This window comes from Pipistrellus kuhlii, unplaced genomic scaffold, assembly GCF_014108245.1.
Source record: "Pipistrellus kuhlii isolate mPipKuh1 unplaced genomic scaffold, mPipKuh1.p scaffold_m20_p_1, whole genome shotgun sequence".
Classification (NCBI taxonomy): Eukaryota; Metazoa; Chordata; class Mammalia; order Chiroptera; family Vespertilionidae; genus Pipistrellus; species Pipistrellus kuhlii.
The window spans coordinates 98914460-98935840 of record NW_023425404.1 but is presented as its reverse complement, the minus strand read 5'-3'; the positions used below and the strand labels follow the sequence as shown (position 1 = coordinate 98935840).

The 21381-nt window shown below is 41.5% G+C and overlaps 1 protein-coding gene across 2 annotated transcripts in view; it reads right to left on the bottom strand.

Annotated features, from left to right (window-relative positions):
- MIS18BP1 (MIS18 binding protein 1) overlaps positions 1–20902 on the bottom strand; it is a 53608-nt gene extending 32706 nt beyond the window's left edge. The window contains exons 1-6 of one of the 2 annotated variants that reach the window (XM_036458021.2): positions 20369–20902; positions 14271–14887; positions 8430–8579; positions 4831–5306; positions 2655–2728; positions 1130–1260 (exon numbers count right to left, since the gene is read on the bottom strand). In XM_036458021.2, coding sequence (XP_036313914.1) covers positions 1130–1260; positions 2655–2728; positions 4831–5306; positions 8430–8579; positions 14271–14796 — 1357 coding nt within the window. In that variant the 5' untranslated portion in view covers positions 14797–14887; positions 20369–20902. The remainder of the gene's footprint in view (positions 1–1129; positions 1261–2654; positions 2729–4830; positions 5307–8429; positions 8580–14270; positions 14888–20368) is intronic. The other variant, XM_036458030.2, reaches the window with a different exon arrangement.
- Positions 20903–21381: the final 479 nt, after the last annotated feature.

Sequence of the window (21381 nt, the reverse complement as noted above, 5' to 3'; positions counted from 1 at the left end):
AGATGGTGGGGGTTAATGGGGGGGAAAAGGAGACATATGTAACATTTTCAATAATAAAGAAATTTTTTTTTTTTTTAAGTGTTTCAAGGCAGTTCGGTAGGTAAGATTGACTATGTCAAATTTGTACTGGATTTAGCAATGTGAGAGTCACTGGAAACTTTGATAAGAGCTGCTTCAGTGAAGAATTAGGGATTAAAGTACAATTAAAGAGAATTCAAGGAAAAAATGGGGGAACACTCAAGAGGAATTAGATATAACAAAATCTCAGAGTTGCTTTGCTATAATTGAGAGTAGATAAAAGAAGTGTGGTAAAAAGGACTGTTTTCAAAAAAAGAAAAGAGGGATTGTTTTTGACAGGAGAAGGGAGAATTACTACAGTGACATTTTTGAATAAAAGGGAAAATGGGAGTTAGAATACAAATGCAGAGGCTGACACAGACAGAAATACGGACTACTCATCCATATAAAAGCAGCTCTAGTTACAAACAAATGAAAACATATAAAAAAAAGTTATTTTCTGATTATTTTTATTGCTCAGGTCATACGCTCCTTCCCCTACCCCTACCCTCACCTAAGAGGAGGGAGCAGATGCTTGTAAAAATATGAAGTAGCCTTAGCCAGTTTGGCTCAGGGAAGAGCATCGGACTTTGGACTGAAGGTTCCTAGGTTTGATTCCAGTCAAGGGCACATGCCCTGATTGTGGGCTCAATCCCCAGCAGGTAGCCGATTAATGATTTTCATCATCAATGTCCCCCCCCGTCCCACCCCCTCTCTCTCCCTCTCAGGCAGAAAATTAAGATTATACCAAGACTGGGGTTGTACAGGGCAGGTTCAACAAAGAGAGGACCTAGGGAGTCCTCTCTTTGTTCTTATAAAGCAATTCTTATATTCTTATAAAGGAATTCTCCCCAAATAAGGAACTTAATTAAAACAATGAATAAATAAATATCACTGGACTTATTTAAACTGTCAAATAATTTTACATAATGTGGTCAATTTTGTTTTTAATTTTTAGTTTTGACTGATTCAATTTTAAAACCCCTAAAAGTAAAAAATTATATTAGTATTAAAAATATGGTTAATTAATTCACTTATTAAAATGACTTGTCAATTAATAATGACTCATTACCTGCTTCTTTCATGGAAATCCGGTCTATCATCCCTTTTAATATATAAATGTTGCCTGATAATGTCTTAAGTTTGTTGTGTTCAATCCGTTCTACAATTGCATTACTGTGCCAATAGATATTAGTGACATCCCTAGGAGAAAAAACATAGCTTAGTTAAGGCCAAAATATTCACAGGAGTCACAATGGATATAGGTAAGTATATCAAATTATAATAGAAAGTAATAAATTTGGCCGGGACCGGTTTGGCTCAGTGGATAGAGCGTCAGCCTGCGGACTGAAAGGTCCCGGGTTCGATTCCAGTCAAGGGCATGTACCTTGGTTGCGGGCACATCCCCAGTAGGGGGTGTGCAAGAAGCAGCTGGTTGATGTTTCTCTTTCATCGACCTTTCTAACTCTCTGTCCCTCTCAATTCCTCTCTGTGTAAAATCAATAAAATATATTAAAAAAAAAAAAAAGAAGAAAGTAATAAATTTGCATTCCAGCTACATTAACAATATTATAATCTAATCAGAGGCCTGGTGCACAAAATTTGTGCACTGGAGGTGGGTCCCTCAACTCAGCCTGTGCCCTCTCACAGCCTGGGACCCCTCGCTCCTTACTGCCCGACTGCTCACTGCTCCGTAGTGCTATTGCGGCAGCAGGAGAGGCTCCCGCTATGGCCGCTGTGCTTGCCAGCCGTGAGCTCAGCTTCTGGGAGTGCACTGACCACCACAGGGCAGCTCTTGCATTGAGCGTCTGTCCCCTGGTGTCAATGCACATCATAGCAACCTGTCATTCTGCCATAAGGGTCGCTTAGGCTTTTATTATATAGAGGCCCGTTGCATGAAATTCATACATGGAGGAGAGGGTGTCACTCAACCCAGCCTGCACCCTCTCCAATCTGGGACTCCTTGGGGGGTGTCTAACTGCCAGTTTAGGCCAGATCCCTCTCACAATCTGGGATCGCTGGCTCCTAACCACTTGCCTGTCGGCCTGCCCCTAACTGTTTCTGCCTGTCAGCCTGATCACCCCCTAACTGCTCCCCTGCCAGACTGATCACCCCCAACTTACCTCCCCTGCTGGCCTGATCACCCACACAACTGACCTCCCCTGCTGGCCTGATCACCCCCAACTGACATCCCCTGCAGGCCTGATTGCTCACAAGTGCCCTTGCCTGCCTCGACCCACCTCCTCTGCGCAAGGCAGTGGAGATGGTGGGACTGGCTTACTCCGCAATGCGTGTAGCCGGACCCCTAGGCATCACGGTGTGGAGCAGCTGCTGGGCCCCACCTCCACCGTGCAAGCGGCAATCTTGTGATGACAGTGGTTGAGCACTGACCTATGAACTAGGAGGTCGTTGTGGTTCAATTCCCAGTTGGGCTATGGGTTCCATTCCCAGTGGGGTATGTGCAGGAGGCAGCTGATTGATGATTATCTATCATTGATGTTTCTGTCTCTCTCCCTTTCCCTTCCTCTCTGAGATCAATGGTTATATATATTATATATATCTATATATATATATGAACATTCAAATGTTATACTTACATCAATTTTCCTTCTACGCATATAGCAGTATTATTGTTGATTATTTTAATCATCCATTCCTGTAGCTGGACTACCTAATTAAATATAAAATAAAGTATATATTTTCTGCATTATTTGAAGTATAAAGCATTACAAAATCAATTTACTATTAAATTAAAAGAAAAACTCATAAGTTATCCAAATGATTCCTTAGTGCTGATCTATATAAAAATCATACTCTATTTTAAATAGCAAACAAAATAGAAAAGATGAATGGTGAGAAACACTGAGATAAAATCTTATTGCATAGTTTCTTTTCAATCCAGAACCAATTATACTTTAAATATTCTTATTATCTAGTATCTCAACCCCTCCAGGGGTGGCGGGAGAGGGGAGGAGGAATGACCTAAAAACCTACAGTAGTCATTAAAACATTAAGTCCCACCAAAATCCCAATAACTCGGACTAAAGGAGTTAGTTGTGTCATATACATATATCTCACATCACTCTTATTCCTAAAAACTCACAGCACATATTTTTTCTTTACAAAGTTGATTTGAAGTTGCATTCAGTTTCTTATAAACTATAAAAGTAATTGGTAGGAATCTATATTTAACAGCATTCTATTTCAAAGTAAATATCTGAATAGCAGAGAATTCCTTATTTTAGGTCAAGTAAAATTCTATCATAAGGAAAATTTCTGTGAACGCCAGTGGTAGGAAATCGTTTCTATTATATAACAATTTAACACTGAACTAATTCTGATGAGATATGTAGCCCAAGGTCATAAAAATGACGAATTTAACAAATCATTTACTTTATATATAAAATTATAAGTTTATACATAAAGACATTCTCCAGTGGTACTTTATGTTGAGTCAGAGAAAGATGTTAAAAATGGAACAGTGCCGTTAGTTACTATACATCACATTTATGTTCATTTAAAAAATTATAGGTAAGATTTGGGGAAGAGGCAATAAAATTTTTTCTAATTCCACATTGGGAACTACTTGAAACACGTACATCAAATAAGTCAGATGCTAGGGAAAAATAAAAGTTAGCACTAGATATTGTCCCAAGCATTTTAAATGCATTGATTCAGATTATCCTCCTAGCACTGGGAGCTATTATTAACTTCATTTTATAGATAAAGAAACTCTGTAAGGTCTAGTTTAGGAATATAAATAGCTTGCCATGTCACACATAGCTAGCTAGTTAGTGGCACAGATAGGTTACAAAATTGAAATTCTGGCTTTAGAACCCCATACTATATTGCTTATATAGAATATCAAAATATTTATTCAGCAAATATTTGTTGAGCTCTATATGATAAAGCTGATTATCTCCAGGAATTGAATTATGTACAGTTCTGTAAATCACATGAAGGTTTAGTGTTTTCTCTTGAAATAAGAAATTACTAGAGAATTTTGAGCAGAAAATGGCAGAATTTAATATTTTAAGGTTAGGTAGAAATTGAAAACTTCATAAAGACCCTGGCTTCTGTTTGGAAAATGCCCACCATCATCCTTTTAAAAATTAGTGGACAAACCTTTAATAACTATAAACGTAACCTTTTAGTTTTCTCTTTGAACTTATTGTTCCATTCCAGTTTCTCCAGCAAATGTCCTAATGTAACATAGTATGATGTCTGAAGTCTTTTATTGATCACTGTTACTTTACAAAAGAAAAAATTCTCAAATCTTTAGGTGCTATACATAATTCCTTTCTCTTGTTATTAATAGTACCCCAAGAATCGGGGGTGGGTGGGTGTAAAAACAGGAATAAAATTAGTGTTCATCCCCACAGGGAGTAAGTAAATTGTTGAAGGCTATGCAACTAATAAACAAGCACGGTAAGACTTAACACCTGGGCCTTGCTTTCAACCCACTGCCTCTGCATTAAATAGTAGTAAAGAGCCAATACCGGTTTGGCTTAGTGAATAGAGCGTCGGCCTGTGGACTCAAAGGTCCCAGGTTCGATTCCGGTCAGGGGCATATGCCTTGGTTGAGGGCACATCCCCGGTGGGGGTATGCAGGAGGCAGCTGATTGGTGTTTCTGACTCTCTGTCCCTCTCTCTTCCTCTCTGTAAAAAATCAATTAAAAAAAAATAGTAGTAAAGAGAGAACATAAGAGTATAAGTTCTTAAAGAATGGGGATAAAAACAAAAATACATATCTGTCTTAAAAGTTTTTCCTACCTTATTATTTTTAACTCCATTTGTAGTAGTTTGGCACATACTTGGAAGAAGCTTTGAAGTGTATCTTTTTGATTCCTGAGGTATTGTTACATTAAACCCTGGAGTTGCAAGCACAATTTTACATGTGTCATTTATAGAACCTGGAAGAACAGTTTCTCTGGACACTGTTTTCTCATTTCTTCCCTTAATTTCTTGTTGTGAAGTCCCTTTTATTCTGACCTCATTATCAGAAATTAATTGACTATCATTTTTAAGAGAAACACGGTTAGTATTGAGAGTTTCAGCAGTAGTATTTTGGAATTTTTCATAGGTAGCATTAATGTTTTCTAAAACAAATGTGTTCTCTTTGAACTTAGTGGTTGAAACTGTATTCTCCTTTGAAAAAATTTGTTTTGCCAACTGAGCTCTAGTTAATGCCTTGTTGGAGACTCCTGCAGCTGAAACATTTTCATGTTCTTGGTTCAGAATTGGAAGCTCTGCAAAACAACAACAACAACAAAAAAAGTCAAACAAAATTTTCAGAAGATTCATATGAAATAAAAAGAAAAACTGGAAAATTTAAACCTTAATATTAAAAAGATGTCTTCAGGAGAAACTAAGATTGCAGCACAGGTAAACATCTGAACTTGCTGCCTCACAAAACCACTTCAAAACTACAATACAACTAAAAGAAAAAACGGACATCATCCAGAACCACAGAAAGGCTGGCTGAGTGGAAACTACAACTAGAAGGAAAGAGAAAAGCACACTGAGACTCAGAGGAGCTGCGGAAGTTAAGTGCAGAGGTAGGGAGGCACGTGCTTGGAAAGGGCTCGCAACTGAGTGTGTGGCTGTCTTTTTCAATCGGGAGGAAAACAAGCTCCCAACTGCTCTGAACTCCAGTTCTGGGCGAGACTCTGGGGACCCAGACTCATATGGGGGAAAACTGGACTGTCTGGCAGTGGGCGGAACTTGAGGGCAGCTTCCTCTCAATGGTGCTTGCAGAGATTACAGAGGGAAACTGAGACTCAGAGGCCTCTTAAGGCAGAGCTGAGGATCAACCATAGCTGTTTGCTCCATATTGTTGATTCTGAGACCATGCCCCATCTAAGCTGTGTACAGAGGCTTTGCATATGAATGGCCTGGCCCTTTGCAATCTAAACTTACCTAACCAACTGCAACTTGGTCAGAGAGCCCCAAGCCACCAAAAGAAGGCCTAAGGCCCTATAGCAGCTTGCATTGCTTCACAGCTGGGCCTCATCTGGGCACCTCCAAACCCCAAACAAAGAAGAGGAATCTGCAGATCTCTCTGTCTCTGTAGCTCCTGATGGGTGAACTCAGGCAGAGGCTAAATTAGCAGTTCCCTAGAGATCCAAGAGCCAGTGTACCCAGGGATCAGAGTGGGATCATCCAGATTACAACTCCACAGATCCATAAGGGAGATACTCAGGGGGCAGACTCAGTGAACACCAAAGCCCCACTGAAGCAAGTCTTGCCCCATAAGGATCTCTCCAGCACAAAAGTTCTCCAATTGTAGACACAGCTGATCCTCACAGCCAGTTGGCCTGGAGGTCAATTCCTCCCCGTGATACCAACAACAATCAAGGCTTACCTACAAGACTATGCACACAGCCCACAAAGGGGAGCACCAAGAGTGTCCATCTCAGGTAACTGGGGAGGCTGAGCCACTGGGCCATATAGCACACCTAGCACACAAATCTAATCTATCAACTCAGGGAAGCAGCAAAAATGCAGAGACAAAGAAACAGGTCACGCCAGGACCGGTTTGGCTCAATGGATAGAGCGTTGGCTTGGGGACTGAAGGGTCCCGGGTTCGATTCCGGTCAAGGGCATGTACCTTGGTTGCGGGCATATCCCCGGTAGGGGGTGTGCAAGAGGCAGCTGATCAATGTCTCTCTCATCGATGTTTCTGACTCTCTATCTCTCTCCCTTCCTCTCTGTATAAAATCAATAAAATATATTAAAAAAAAAAAAAGAAAAAAAGAAACAAACAGGTCACAAATGAAAGTAATGGAGGAAAGCAAACTACTGGATATATAGAGTTCAAAACCATGGTTATAAGGTTAATCAAGAGTCTTCTAGAAACCACTGATAAATTTAGTGAGACCCTCGAGGATAGGAAAAAGGACCAACTAGAAATTAAGCATACACTGACTGAAATAAAAAATAATATACAGAGATCCAACAGCAGAAGAGAGGATCGCAAGAGTAAGTCAAAGATTTGAAATACAAAGAAGCAAAAAGCACCCAACTTGAAAAAGCAAAAAGAAAAAAAATCCAAAAATATAAAGACAGTGTAAGGAGCCTCTGGGACAACTTCAAGCGTACCAACATCAGAATTATGGAGGTGCCAGAAGAGAGATACCAAGATATTGAAAATCTATTTGAAGAAATAGTGACAGAAAACTTCCCCCACCTGGTGAAAGAAATAGACTTACAAGTCCAGGAAGCGCAGAAAGTCCCAATCAAAAGGAACCCATAGAGGACCACAATAAGACACATCATAATTAAAATGCCAAGAGCAAAAGACAAAGAGAGAATATTGAAAGCAGCAAGAGAAAACAGTTACCTACAAGGGAGCACCCATGATTGTCTGCTGATTTCTCAACAGAAACTATGCAGGCCAGACAGGAGTGGCAAGAAATATTCAAAGTGAAGAATAGCAAGAACCTACAACCAAGATTACTCTACCCAGCAAAGGTATCATTCAGAATTGAAGGTCAGATAAAGATCTTCATAGACAAGAAAAAGCTAAACCAGTATTATATGAAATACTAAAAGGTATTCTTTAAGAAGAAGAAAAATGTAGAAAGGGAGTGGACTGACCATTCTCAGGGGGAAAGGGGTGTGAAGAGGAGGGAAAAAACTGTACACCTATGGATGAGGTCAGTGGGGGAATAAGGGTAGAAGGTTGGGGGGAAACCAGGTGGGGAAGAACTATGGGGGTAAAAAAGAAGAACAACTATAATAATGTGAACAATAAAGATTAAAGATTAAAAAAAAAAAAAGGTTGTCTTCAGGTTAAGAATACTCCACCCTCCAGCCCAGTGTTTCTGATTACTTCTGCCTTTTATGATTTAACCAGAGGCTTGGTGAATGAAATTCATGCACTCAGGGGAGTGGGAAAGGCTGTCCCCATCCTGACCTATGCCCGCTCACAATGCGAAAACCCATGATCGATCTCCCCAAAGAGGTTGGCACTGCCCATCCAACTAGGGCTTCTCAATGGATTGCCCCAAAGAATAGGCGTGAGCCAGGGGACCCCAGGTCAGGGGTCTAGCCTCCACGGCTCCATTGCACGGAGGTGGAGTGCTGGGATCCTCAGCCTTGTCATGTGGAGCTGCCAGGACCGCAAAACTCACCTCTGTGGCTCTATACACATGCACGCATGCCCACTGTGCACACAGCCTCCTGGTTGTTATGGTGTGACGGCAAGAGGGCATCACAGTGTGACGGCATGATGGACACATAGGCTTTTATTAGTATAGCTCTTTCATCCACAGTTAAAGCTTATTGCCTACACCGGGAAAATAATTATCTAGAACATTTAACAATGCACTCAAATAACAAACCAAAAAATAAAACCAATAGCACTTTACCGTAAGTTAAATTGTGCAGAGGCGCTTTCTTTGCTTGTTGACATTGAATCTTTGGCTTGACTGGGAGTAAAATATTTGATAGTTCTAGAGGAACTTCTTGGGCTGAGGTTGAGATTTTTTTTGAAGAAAGAAGTTGAGATGTGTTAGTCACTGAGAAGAAAAAATGCCTTTTAAAAATATTTAAATAAAGACTTAGGTTTTATAATGACCAAATATAGGCACATAGACTTTTTATAACATATTAGTTACATAAGTTTCTTCCTTCATTATTTTCTCATGCCTTTCAAACCCATTTTCTATACATACATTATGCTGACAATTTTTTTAAAACCTCCTTTCAGGGAGCAGAGCCGTGCAGCAGAAGCGTGCTGGGCCCATAAAACCTCCTTTCAATCCTTAAAAAAACATATGCTTTTTAGCCCTAACAGGTTGGTTCAGTGGTTATAGTGTCAGCCTGTAGACTGAAAGGTCCCAGGTTCGATTCCAGTCAAGGGCATGTACTTTGGTTGTGGGCACATCCTCAGTGGGAGCTGTCCAGGAGGCAGTTGATCAATGTTTCTTCTGACTCTCTATCCCTCTCCCTTCCTCTCAGTAAAAAAACAAACAAACCAATAAAATATATATTTTTTAAAATACATGCTTTTTAAGTTGATTTTTAGGGAGAAAGGGAGATAGAAACATACTGTAGATGATGACAGAGAAACATTGATTGGCTGCCTCCTGCACTCCACCTACGGGATAGAGCCCATAACTCTGACCGGGCCACATGGGTCTACACTCAACCAATGAATCACACTGGCAGGCTGAGAAAGCATTTTTTAAAATTTCATGTTACATCTTGCCAGTTTTAGACAAAAATATACTACTGAACTTAGAAGCCTAGAAATCTGGAATAAAATCAGGTATATATATGAAGTACCATCCAGTTTTGAAAAGTCTGCTTCTGGCTGCTGTAAATTTCTAAATTATGAAAGAATAGTTGATGAGTTGTAACTTATGTTTTAAAAATCAAAATGTTGAGACTCAATAGCAAGCTCAATAATAACCAGGCGTCTTCAAACTGCGGCCCGCAGAGGAGTCTGATTCGGCCCGCCAGGTTTTTTGGGCAGTGAGCGCAGCCGAGGTGTTACAGTAGGAATTAGTAGTTCATATAGTCCGGCCCTCCAGCTCTCTGAGGGACTGTGATCTGGCCCCCACTTTAAAAAGTTTGAGGACCCCAAGAGCGTTGGCTTGCGGACTGAAGGGTCCTGGGTTTGATTCCGGTCAAGGGCACACACCTTGGTTGTGGGCACATCCTCAGTGGGGGGTGTGCAAGAGGCAGCTAATTGATGATTCTCTCTCACTGATGTTTCTAACTCTTTACCCCTCACTCTTCCTCTCTGTAAAAAATCAATAAAATATATATTAAAAAAAAATAAAAGCCTGGACCGGTTTGGCTCAATGGATAGAGTGTCGGCCTGCGGACTGAAAGGCCCCAGGTTCGATTCTGGTCAAGGGCATGTACCTTGGTTGCCGGCACATCCCCAGTAGGGGGTGTGCAAGAGGCAGCTGATCGATGATTCTCTCATCGATGTTTCTAACTCTCTATCCCTCTCTCTTCCTCTCTGTGAAAAATCAGTAAAATATATATTTAAAAAAATAAAAAATAAATGTGCGACTTTGGCCTTAGAATCATAATATTAAGATTTTATTTCTCTTACAATTTTTAAGTTATTTCAGAAAGGAAAGCAGAGGGAGAGAGAGAGATAGAAACATCAATGAGCCCTAGCTGGTTTGGCTCAGTGGATAGAACATCAGCCTGTGGACCAAAGGGTCCAGGGTTCGATTCTGGTCAAGGGCACCCAGTTTGGTTGCAGGCTCTTCCCTGGCTGGGGCCCTAGGTGGGGTATGTGCAGGAGGAAACCAATCGATGTGTTTCCCTGACATTGATGTTTCTGTCTTTCCCTCTCTCTAACAAAATAAAATAAAAAGGAAGCATCAGTGTTGAGAGACTCACTGACTGACTGCCTCTCGTACACGCCACGCTGGGGATCGAGCCTGCAACCGGCCTGTGCCCTGACCGGGAACGGAGCCGTGACCTCCTGGTTCACAGGTCAGTGCTCAACCTCTGCGCCACGCCAGGCGAGCTATAGATTGTATTACAATCACATGGTATAAAAGGACAAATTTCTATTTTACTTGTTCTACAGAAATGGCAGGGCAATGCAGTAAAGAAAAGCAGATAATGTGATCAGATATAACATGCTGTTTATAACCTGGGTCATTTATTTGAGAGTCCAACATCCATGCAGAGGGTCTCTGAAACTACATAAAAAATTTGTGTTTGTATATATGTGTCTTTCCTGGGAAAAGAGTGATCAGATTCTCAAAGCAGTGAGTTACTTATCTCTTCCTCTAATTCCAAATTACATATAAAATGTGCTTTAATGTGCGTATTTCACTTGCTTCTTCCTTTTCTCTCAGGCTGTATGAGAAACAGACTATTTTGTGTACTCACCCATCTCCAGCCTAAACTCACATAGAGAACTCTTTCTGTGTCAAAATATATCACTGTCTTTGAAACACAAAAATGCACCCATAATCTATTATGTAGTAGTTAAGACTGGGCTTTCAAACAGATATTTGTATTTAATTCTCAGCCCATCACTTATTATCTGGAGACATAGGATAGATAAAACCTCTTTGTAAGTTCCATTTCCAAGTCTATTAAATGAGCATCTACCATATCGTTAGCTGAAAGGGCTACCCCAACTACTTTGTCTTTCTCTCACTTCATCCTATTTAGCAAAATTATAATCTGTTAAAATCCAACTCCTTGACTATTCCCCACCAGTACCTATACAGCTAATAGGGCAAGAGGAATACTCACAATCATATTGATTGGTCTTATTTAAATCCATGTCCATATATTTCAGCTAGATTCTTAATGTTGCCCAGAAAATTAAATTTAAGCCTAGACCATTCACTCTTCCAGTCTCTTACACTATTCAAATTTCCATACTTCCTCAAATTAATACAATACTGCCTACCTTCCTGTTTGATTGATGATCTGTTTATGTTCCTAAATCTCCACATTTTTTATTATTATTATTATTATTATTATTATTATTATTATTATTATTGTGTGTGTTAATCCTCACCCGAGGATATTTTTTTCATTGGTCTTTTAGAGAGTGGAAGGGAAGAGGAGAGATAGAGAAACATGTACATGATAGACACATCAATTGATTGTCTCCAGTACACATCCTGACAGGGACCAGGGATTGAGTCTGCAACTGAGGAATGCACCCTTGACCAGAACTGAACCTGGGACCCTTCAGTCCACAGGCTGATGCTCTAGCCTAGAGGTGTCGAACTCAATCAGAGAAGGGGCCAAAATCTAAAATGCAGCCTAAATCGCGGGCCGAATGGTTTACTGAACAGTCATAAACTGTCATTGTGATGGAAACGCAGCGGAGTGCAGTGATGACAGCGCTGTGCGGGCCACAATGCAAGGCCTGGAGGGACGGATTTGGCCCACGGGCCTTGTGTTTGACACATGTGCTCTAGCCATTGAGCCAAACCAGCTAGAGCTGCCAAATCTCCACGTTTAGATTTTATTCTTTCTCAGCCTCTGAAGGGTATCAGACTTCTTATCTCAGTCTTTCCTTCCTTACTGGATTATTTCCAACAGCAAACAAAAATGTTATTTAACAATCATTAAAAACAATAAAATCTTTTTTTTAAAATATATTTTATTGATTTTGTACAGAGAAGAAGGGAGAGAGATAGTTAGAAACATCAATGAGAGAGAGTCATCGATTAGCTGCCTCTTGCACACCCCCTACTGGGGATATGCCCGCAACCAAGGTACATGTCCTTGACCGGAATCGAACCCGGGACCTTTTAGTCCCCAAGCCGATGCTCTATCCATTAAGCCAAACCGGTTTCGGCTAAAAACAATAAAATCTTTTAATGTCATTTCTTAGCTCCTCACAAAAAGAGTTGTCTACATTCACCACTATCAACTTCTGTCTCTACTCTCTCTTAAACCCTTTTGTATCATGTTTTGGCTTCCATTATTCCACCAAAACTGCTCTAATCAACGTCTCCAATGACCTCCACATTCTTAAACCCAATGGTCAAATCTCAGCCTTCATTTTACCCGACTGATTTTGCAGCATTAGTTTTGTTGTCTTGGCTGCCAAAGTACCAATCTTAATTTTTCTTCTTCCTTTTCTTCTAAGTGGCCTTTACTGCTTTCTATCATTTATTCTAACTTCTAAATTTTGGGGCTCATTATTGAATATTTTCTTTCTACACTTAATCCTTGATGATCTCATCTCATAGTTTTAAAAACCATTTAGGTACTAGTAGTTCCCAAATATATTTTTCTCACCTGGACTATGCCCTTTAATTACAACTAATTTTTTTCACATGTACACACACATTTTTAAAAGACATGGAAATTCACATGAAAAAAATGAGATCCTGCTGAAACTGGTTTGGCTCAAGGGATAGAGTATTGGCTTGGGGACTGAAGGGTCCCGGGTTCGATTCCGGTCAAGGGCATGTACCTTGGTTGCGGGCATATCTCCGGTAGGGGGTGTGCAGGAGGCAGCTGATCGATGACTCTCTCTCATCGATGTTTCTAACTCTCTCTCTCCCTTCCTCTCTGTACAAAATCAATAAAATATATTAAAAAAAAAAATGAGATCCTGATCCAACTTCTCCTTCAATCTGTTTCATTTCAGATAAAGCACCATATCTTCCCAGTTGCTTGGGTAATAAAAACAAAGCCAAACAACAACAGAAAAAAAACACACACTCTATGGAATCATCCTTTATAACCTCTCTGACATTCCACACCCCACATGGGCTAACGTGATTGGCTTTTCCTTTAAAATATATCCGGAATCCAACCACTTTTTATCTTCACTGCTAACACTTGGATCAAGCCAACACAATCTCTCACCTGGATTACTGTAAATAACTATTTCAAATTAACAGCCAGAATGATATTTTAAAAACATAAGTCAGGCCAAAATCAGTTTGGCTAAGTGGATAGAGTGTTGGCCTGCGGACTAAAAGGTCCCAGGTTCGATTCTGGTCAGAGGTATGTGCCTTGGTTGCAGGCATATTCCCAGAAAGGGGTGTGCCGGAGGCAGCTGATGAATATTTCTCTTTCATCCATGTTTTTAACTATCTCTCTCCCTTCCTCTCTGTAAAAAAAAAATAAATAAATAAAATGAATAAAATATATTTTTTAAATAAATAAATAAATACAAAAGTCAGATCTTACCATCCCTCTACTTAAAACCTCCCAATGGTTCCCTATTTTGCTCACAATAAAAGCCGAAAAATCTTACCTTCACCTATTAAGGTTCTACATGATCTGACCCTCTTATTTATCCGCACTTCCCCAGCTCTGTACTTTCATTCCATGATACATTAATCTCATGCTAGTCCTTGAACTTGTGAGGCACACTCCTGAAATAACAATTTCAGGGCATTTGTACCAGCTATTACCTGTCTGGATCATCCTTTCCCATTCTCCAAGATACCTATCTGTATCTATTGTATCACATTCTTCAGTTTTTCAGCAGAAATGTCACATTCTCTCGGAAGCATATCCTGACTATCCCACTGAAAATTACAACCTACTCCAACTCTCCTTATTATCCTTACTCTGCTACATATTTCTTTCCACTTCTATTGTACCATAAAAATTATCTACTGTATCTAATCCCCACCACCTGAGTGTGAGTTAGCTACAAAAGGGCAGGGATTTTTGTCCATTTTGTTTAGGGTGTAAATAAATAACACATTATAGCTTTTTAACCAACACATAATATAACTAACCTCTTAATAAGCTGTTTTCTGATTTAAATGATTTGTTGTTTTCCTTTTCCTCATAGAGGTAGGTATGCTGCAATACTCTTTTCTCAGCTCCATTATGCATAAAAATTTTGTTACTTTCACTTTTTGGTGATGCTTGTTCTTGTTTAGTACACATTAACTTCTCTTTCATTCTTTGATATATTTTTCCTGGTGATTCATAGTTTGCTTTATTTTTTAATCCATCCTTATTGGGCTTTATAGCACTGATATCAATATTAAGAAGACTGTTAGAGGTGCTAGGCTCTGCTAGCATGGTAGAATGAAATACATTTTTATCTTGAAAAAATTTCATTTCAGAGAGTTGATTCTTTTTCTGGTCATTCAGTTTTAGAAAGGAGTTCTGATATTTCAGCAAATCTTTTACAGGAGTAAGTGTCCCTGAAGGAATGCTGTCAAAAAAGACTGCATGAATGGGCATATTTCTCCTTTGAGAAGATGTCTCTGAGGACAAGTGAATTTCTGGATGTTTTGAAGGTGTTGTAATCATCTTGATAAACAGAATCAACAAATTTCTTCTATCAAAAAATTTACTTAATCACAGTTTTCAGGACAGATCTTCAGCAGGAGCCCAGAAGAACCTATAATTCAATGTGAAATCAAACTTTATCAGGCTTTGGTGCAGAAAAACTTGTTTGCTTTCCATAATAACATTCTAGTTAAAAGGTTTAATTGGTTCATAATAACACTGGATAACTTGTAGCTCACAACTCAGTGTTGTCCCATAAACCAAAAAATTTCAGGTCCAGGGACTGACTTACTTCCTCCCTCTCCCTCTCCCTCTCCCCCCTCTCTCTCAAAACATATCCTCAGGTGGGGGAAGAGCATTCACCAAAACATCTACTTAATAGCACTAAGAATTGAGGGGGAAGGTACAGAGCTGATTTTCGTGGCTGACCTGCTGCTCTTCCATACTGTAGGCTTTATTGGAATAAATGGTCATTTATGATTCAATCCTATCTCTGCTGTATTGGCTCAATTAATGACAGGACCGATTAATTGGTTGTTGGTTGTCTGGTTTCAGCTTTAGTGTGGTTGGTGGAACAGAAAAGGACAATAGGGGAAAGTCATCCAGGATTTTCCCTGACTATAGAAGCTTTGCAGAACAGATACAGAATAAAAAACACCACTAGGTAGAGGCAATCAGGAAACACTTGAACCTCCGTTCTTGCCTACTTAAAAGAAGAGCAAAATGAAGTTGATCAGACTCCAATGAAACAAAGAAACCTTAGAAAATGGGGATTCAATAACTGGCATTCCTCAAATTAAGGAAGGAACAGTGTGTCCTAAAAGCCAAGCATACTTGATCCAACAGAGGTCACAAATAAGAAATGGTTAGACCAAGATGGAGGCATAGGTAAACACCCAAACTTGCTGCCTCAGACAAACACTTCAAAACTACAACAGACAAAATGGACATCATCCAGAACCACAGGAAGGCTGGCTGAGTGGAAACTCTACAACTATAATAGAAGGAAAGAGAAAAGCACACTGAGACTCAGAGGAGCTGCGGAAGTGCAGAGGTAGGGAGGCACACGCTTGCAACTGAGTATGTAGTTGGCTTTTTCAATTGGGAGGGAGACACAAGCTCCCGACTGCTCTGAACTCCAGTTCTGGGCTAGACTCTGGTGATCCAGATTAATATGGGGAGAAACTGGACTGTCTACCAGTGGGCGGAACTCGAGGGAGACTTTCTCTCAGAGATGCTTGCAGAGATTACCCTGGGACATTGAGACCCAAGGGCCTCTTAGGGCAGGAATCTATAGGCAGAATAATCTCTGACATATGCCAAAGCAATTTCTTCACTGATACTGCTCCAAGGGCAATGGAAACTAAAGAGAAAATAAACAAATGGGACTACATCAAAATAAAAAACTTTTACACAGCAAAGGAAACCATCAATAAAACAAGAAAGCCCTCTGCATGACAGAACATATTTGCCAACATTATCAACAATAAGGATTTAATTTCCAACATTTACAGGGAATGCATGCAGCTTAACAAAAAGAAGATAAACCACCCAATCAAAAAATGGGCAACTGATCTAAGTAGACACTTTTCGAAAGAAGACAGTAGGTCAAGAGATGTATGAAAGCATGGTCAAAGTCACTAATCATCAGAGATGCAAATCAAAACAACAATGCGGTACCATCTCACACCTGTCAGAATGGCTATTAACAAGTCAACAAATGACAAGTGCTGGCGAGGATGCGGAGAAAAAGGAACCCTCGTGCACTGCTGGTGAGAATTTTGACTGGTGCAGCCACTGTGGAGAACAGTTTGAAGTTTCCTCAAAAACTAAAAATCGAACTCTCATTTGACCCTGTGATCCCACTTCTACGAATATATCCTAAGAAACTAGAAACATCAATCAGTAAGGATATATGCACCACTTTGTTCATAGCAGCACAGTTCACCATAGCTAAGATTTGCAAACAGCCTAAGTGCCCATCAGCAGATGAGCAGATTAAAAAACTGTGGTACATCTACAAATGGAATACTACGCTGCGGTAAAAAAGGAGTTCTTTCCATTTGCAACAACATGGATGGAGATGAAGATCATTATGCTTAGTGAAATAAACCAGGCAGAGAAAGATAAATATCACATGATCTCACTCATTTGTGGAATATAATGAACAACATAAGCTGATGGGGGAAAAAAATAGATCCAGAGATAGAGAAACATCAATCAGAACTTCAAACCTCAGGGAAGAAATTGTGAGGTAACCAGAAACCCAAGAATGCCTGATAACGTTTTTCTAGCAATGCTAGCAATCATCAGTAGTACGGAAATATTACCTGGGGCAAATGGGGAAGTATTTTGGACTTATGCTCCTATGCCTGCAAAAAATGTAACTAAGACCTTGTCTATGCAAAAAAGAAATTGACAGCCAGTTTGAAATGGAATTACCATGGCCTAGAGCAAAGAATATCCTTACATAATATTATTCTACAATATCATTATAATTTTTCCCAGATTTGTGTTACCTCCATTACCTATAATACCTAGTACCTCGCACACTTGGAATCAATAAAAAATAATCATTTTGGTGGAGACAAAGTTAACACATCTATATATATAAAAGGCTAAGTGTCTGACTGTCCAACTGACGGCTATTGTGCACACTGACCATCAGGGGGCAGATGTTCAACGCAGGAATTGCTGAGCTGCCATGACTTGGTAGAAGCAGTTCTTGAGTGACACACCTGGAACTAGAGAAGAGAGAGCCCATTCTGGGGGGGTGTCACCTGAGAACTGCCCTCTCGCAATCAGGACCCCTCAGAGGATGTCGTAGAGCTGGTTTTGGTCCTCCTAGGCCAGGCAAGGGACAGCACCTGCCAGAGGAACCCCGCTCACTCTGCAGACAACCTTCGAACCACAGAGCTGTCCCAGGTGTGGCCAGCTGGGTATGGATCATGGGAGGTTGGCTCCAGGGCGTGTCTGGCCCATCTTGCCCAGTCTTGCCCTGCTGGCCACCTTCTAATTAAATTCCTTTCAATGTGCACGAATCCAATGTGCACTGGGTCACTAGTCTCTTGATATTTTACAATTACAACAGCATAATACACAATTATCCCAAGCAAACTTACAAACTAATTTTTTTAATGTCTGACAGCAATTTAAAAAGGACATGAAAGCATTTAATCCTTCCATTCCCCTGGAAAGGCACCTGAGCATTCTATATTGGTCCCTCTTCTCATAATCCAATTGCCTACAGCTATTGCCTGAGCTTTCTGATCGTGTCGAGGTTGAAGCCTTGGGATGACTGGTACCATGGATCTGTCTCTTGTCCATGAGGCAAACTGTGCCCTCCCTGGAACCCGGGGTCCCCAAGATGTGATCAGTGCTGGGGCCCTGCCAGCAAGTGAGGGAATCCCAAGGCAGGTGCTATGCGCAGAGGGGAGAGTGGTGTATAGGCTACCAAGGAGGCAGAACTGAACCTCACATCACCCTGCTTGGCCCCGGACAAACACAATTGCAGAGGGCTATCAGGAGAGAACTTGGGGGTCAACAGAGGTGGGGCACAGACCCAGACCCTCACCGCCCCCAGGAGCCTGAACCCTCACCCCTGCTGAGGGAGATCTCCTGCCCCCATGGCTGCTTCACTTTCCATACCCAGCTCAAATCAGGACCCAGGTAACAGAGACTTGGCCAACAGCAGCTGCCCTCTCACTGCAACAAGACTTGTGTGAGTTGTCTTGTACCTATGGCATGGAGAAGTGTGTTTTTGAGATCTAAATCCAGCCTATCACCAGGAATGCTCAGGGCCTACTCAAGAAGGCAAATAATCCTTTCCACTAATATTTACAGGGTAAAATAAAATTGTTGTATTAAATTTGACAGTAAGATAGTAGTCAAATTTTCAAGCTAATTTAAAATGGCTAATTGAAATAAGCGAATATCCTAGAAAAATTAATTGTACTGGACAAAAAGCTGTTCCTAAAGTGTTAACTAAAATTTTTATTGGTAGTTCATCTCATGGTAAAATTGCATAACATGTAACGAACCTAAAGCAGTCATATTAGAGTGCAAAAAATTAAAATTTAAAAGCTATCAACATTACATTATAAAATTTTCAAAAGCCTCCTAACATTTAAGTAAAAAAAGGAGGGGATAGTAGAAGAATATCATGTAAGGAAAAATATCCTATAAGTAAAGTACATCTAGAAAAATTTTACTTTAGAAAGTTAATTGTAATGCTAATAGCAAGATACCCATGAAAAACACACAGTGTCAAAACAAGCCAAAGGAAAATCATTTGGGCAGAAAATGAAAAAGCATCCCAAGTCAAATTTATAGAAAATATTCCTTTGAATATGTTTTTATATTTTCAGAAAACAACTCTGAGACCATGTGGATTCCTTCAACAGAGAGGAGTTGACAGGACTACTCCAGCCATGAAGACAGAAGAGAAGCAGTCCAGAGATGGAAGACGCTGATGTTGCCTTGCCATACTAGCAGTCTGTAGCTGTCACTATAGATTCCCCAGGACCAAATCAGAGAGGGTGGGACCTGTCTTACCATCATTTGTTCACCATCCAGAACTAAATATCATTGCTGACAAATACACATAAGAAACTGTCTGACATTGAAATTGATACTTAGAAGAACTGTTGGCCCAGAAAGAAACTCACTACAAACTGATTCATTTGCCTCTCAGCATAACCATTATTGCTTGTCTCATTCTTGGTTCTTTTAAGTGTATTTCTAGTAGCACATGATCTCACTCATCTAGGTGAAATGAAGAACAACATAGACTGATGAACAAGAATAGACCCAGAGACAAGGAGGCATGGATAAGACTATCGGATCTCAAAGGGGGGTGAGGGGGGTGGGGAGATAAAGGAGAGAGATCAACCAAAGGACTGTGTGCATCCATATGAGCCTAACCAGTGGTCAAGGACAACGGGAGGGTTGGGGCATGAGTGGAGGGGTTTGGGATGGGAATGGGGGAATGAGGACAAATATGTGTTACCTTAATCAATAAAGAAATTTAAACACACACACAAAAAGGCAGCAAAACAGACCATACAATTGCATATCTGTAATAACACCCGCTGCGCCCCCCCCCCCCCCCCCCCCCCCACACAAGCATAAGAACAGGGAAAAAGTGTGGAAGTGTACCAAACTGTAAATCGTGTTTATCTTTGAAAAGGATAAAGGGGCCTTCCATTTTCAAAATAATTTTAACGTCTGAAAATGCTTGCAGCCAATATATTACTTAATCAGAAGAAAACAAGCTGGATGGAGCAATTGTCCTGATAGTCTGGTGGATCTTGCACACAATCTTCCTACTTGATAATCATTCTAAAATAAAGGTTTTGTCCTAGAAGTGATTTTAGAACAAAGGTCTACAGTGCTCATTATCGAAAGGAATCTGAAAGTGGCCTACTTTCTTGATAACTACATTACACACGCAACAAATACACCCACCGAATGAATTAGTTGTGAAATCACTGCCAAAGCCAGAAAAGTGCAAAAGCCCGGGAGCCTAGATGGCTTTAGGGCTGGGACTCGCAGCGCCAGGGGGAGGGGAAGGGAAAGGGAAGGCAGGCCGTACCTGGAGTGAGGGGCCAGTCGGGGCCAGCCGGCCCAGTTCCCGCTGGACTTCCTGTAGATGGGCGCCCGGAGCCCCCGAGCCAGGCCTCCGGCCCCGTGGGCCCCAGTCAGCAGCCCGGGTTCCCTACCACCCACAAAAGTAGGTGAATTCAAATTTGAAGAGCCCGCCCCCCAGCCAGGCCGGCATTGGAGCGCTCAGGAATGGCGTCACCGTGCGTTTCACGCGGACTCACTGAGACTGGGGCGACTCCCTCGCCACGGGGGGCAACGCTGTTTCCATGAAATGCAGGGAACCCCAAGTTGCCACGGATACGGATCGCGCCCCCACGCTCTGCAGTCGCGGAATCCGTTTGGTGTTCACACGGCGCCCGCCCTCTGGCGCTCCGCCCCTCCTCCCATCATGCTCTGCGGCAGGGAACTACGTCATACCGATCGACGGCGGACGCCGCCGGCGCGCTGCGGCGCCGCTGAAGATTCTGAAGTTTGGTCCTTCCAGGCTGCCATCTGCCTGCCGGTACGCTTGCTGGTGGCCGGTAGCTTTCCGTTTCTTCCGTGTTTGAGGAAAAAGCCTGCTGAATATGTCTGAGAGAATTTTTTACATTTATTTTTATTGTTGAAAGTGTTACAGATGACCCCGTTCCCCCTTCTATCGGCCTCCTCCATCCCGCCCTCCGCGCAGCGCTTTTCGTTTTCTCAGGCCGTCAGCTCTGTGAGACCGAGGAAAAACGTTTTGTATTTGAGGGAATAGACTCAATGCAGAGTTATACTTGCAATGTAGTTTGAGCTGTTCCCGCAGGAACTGTGACTTTTTTTAACCTTATCTCGAATCCCAAAGGCTGAATCTCGAGAAGTCTGGGTTGCGATGCGGTGGAGCGGAGCCGGGGCCGCGCCCAGCGGTGCTGAGCTCCGCCCGCCGTCCCGCCCGCCGCGGAGCGGACCGGCTCCCGGCCCCCGGCCCCCGGCCCCCGGCTCCCGGCCCCCGGCCCCCGGCCCCCGGCTCCCGGCTCCCGCCGC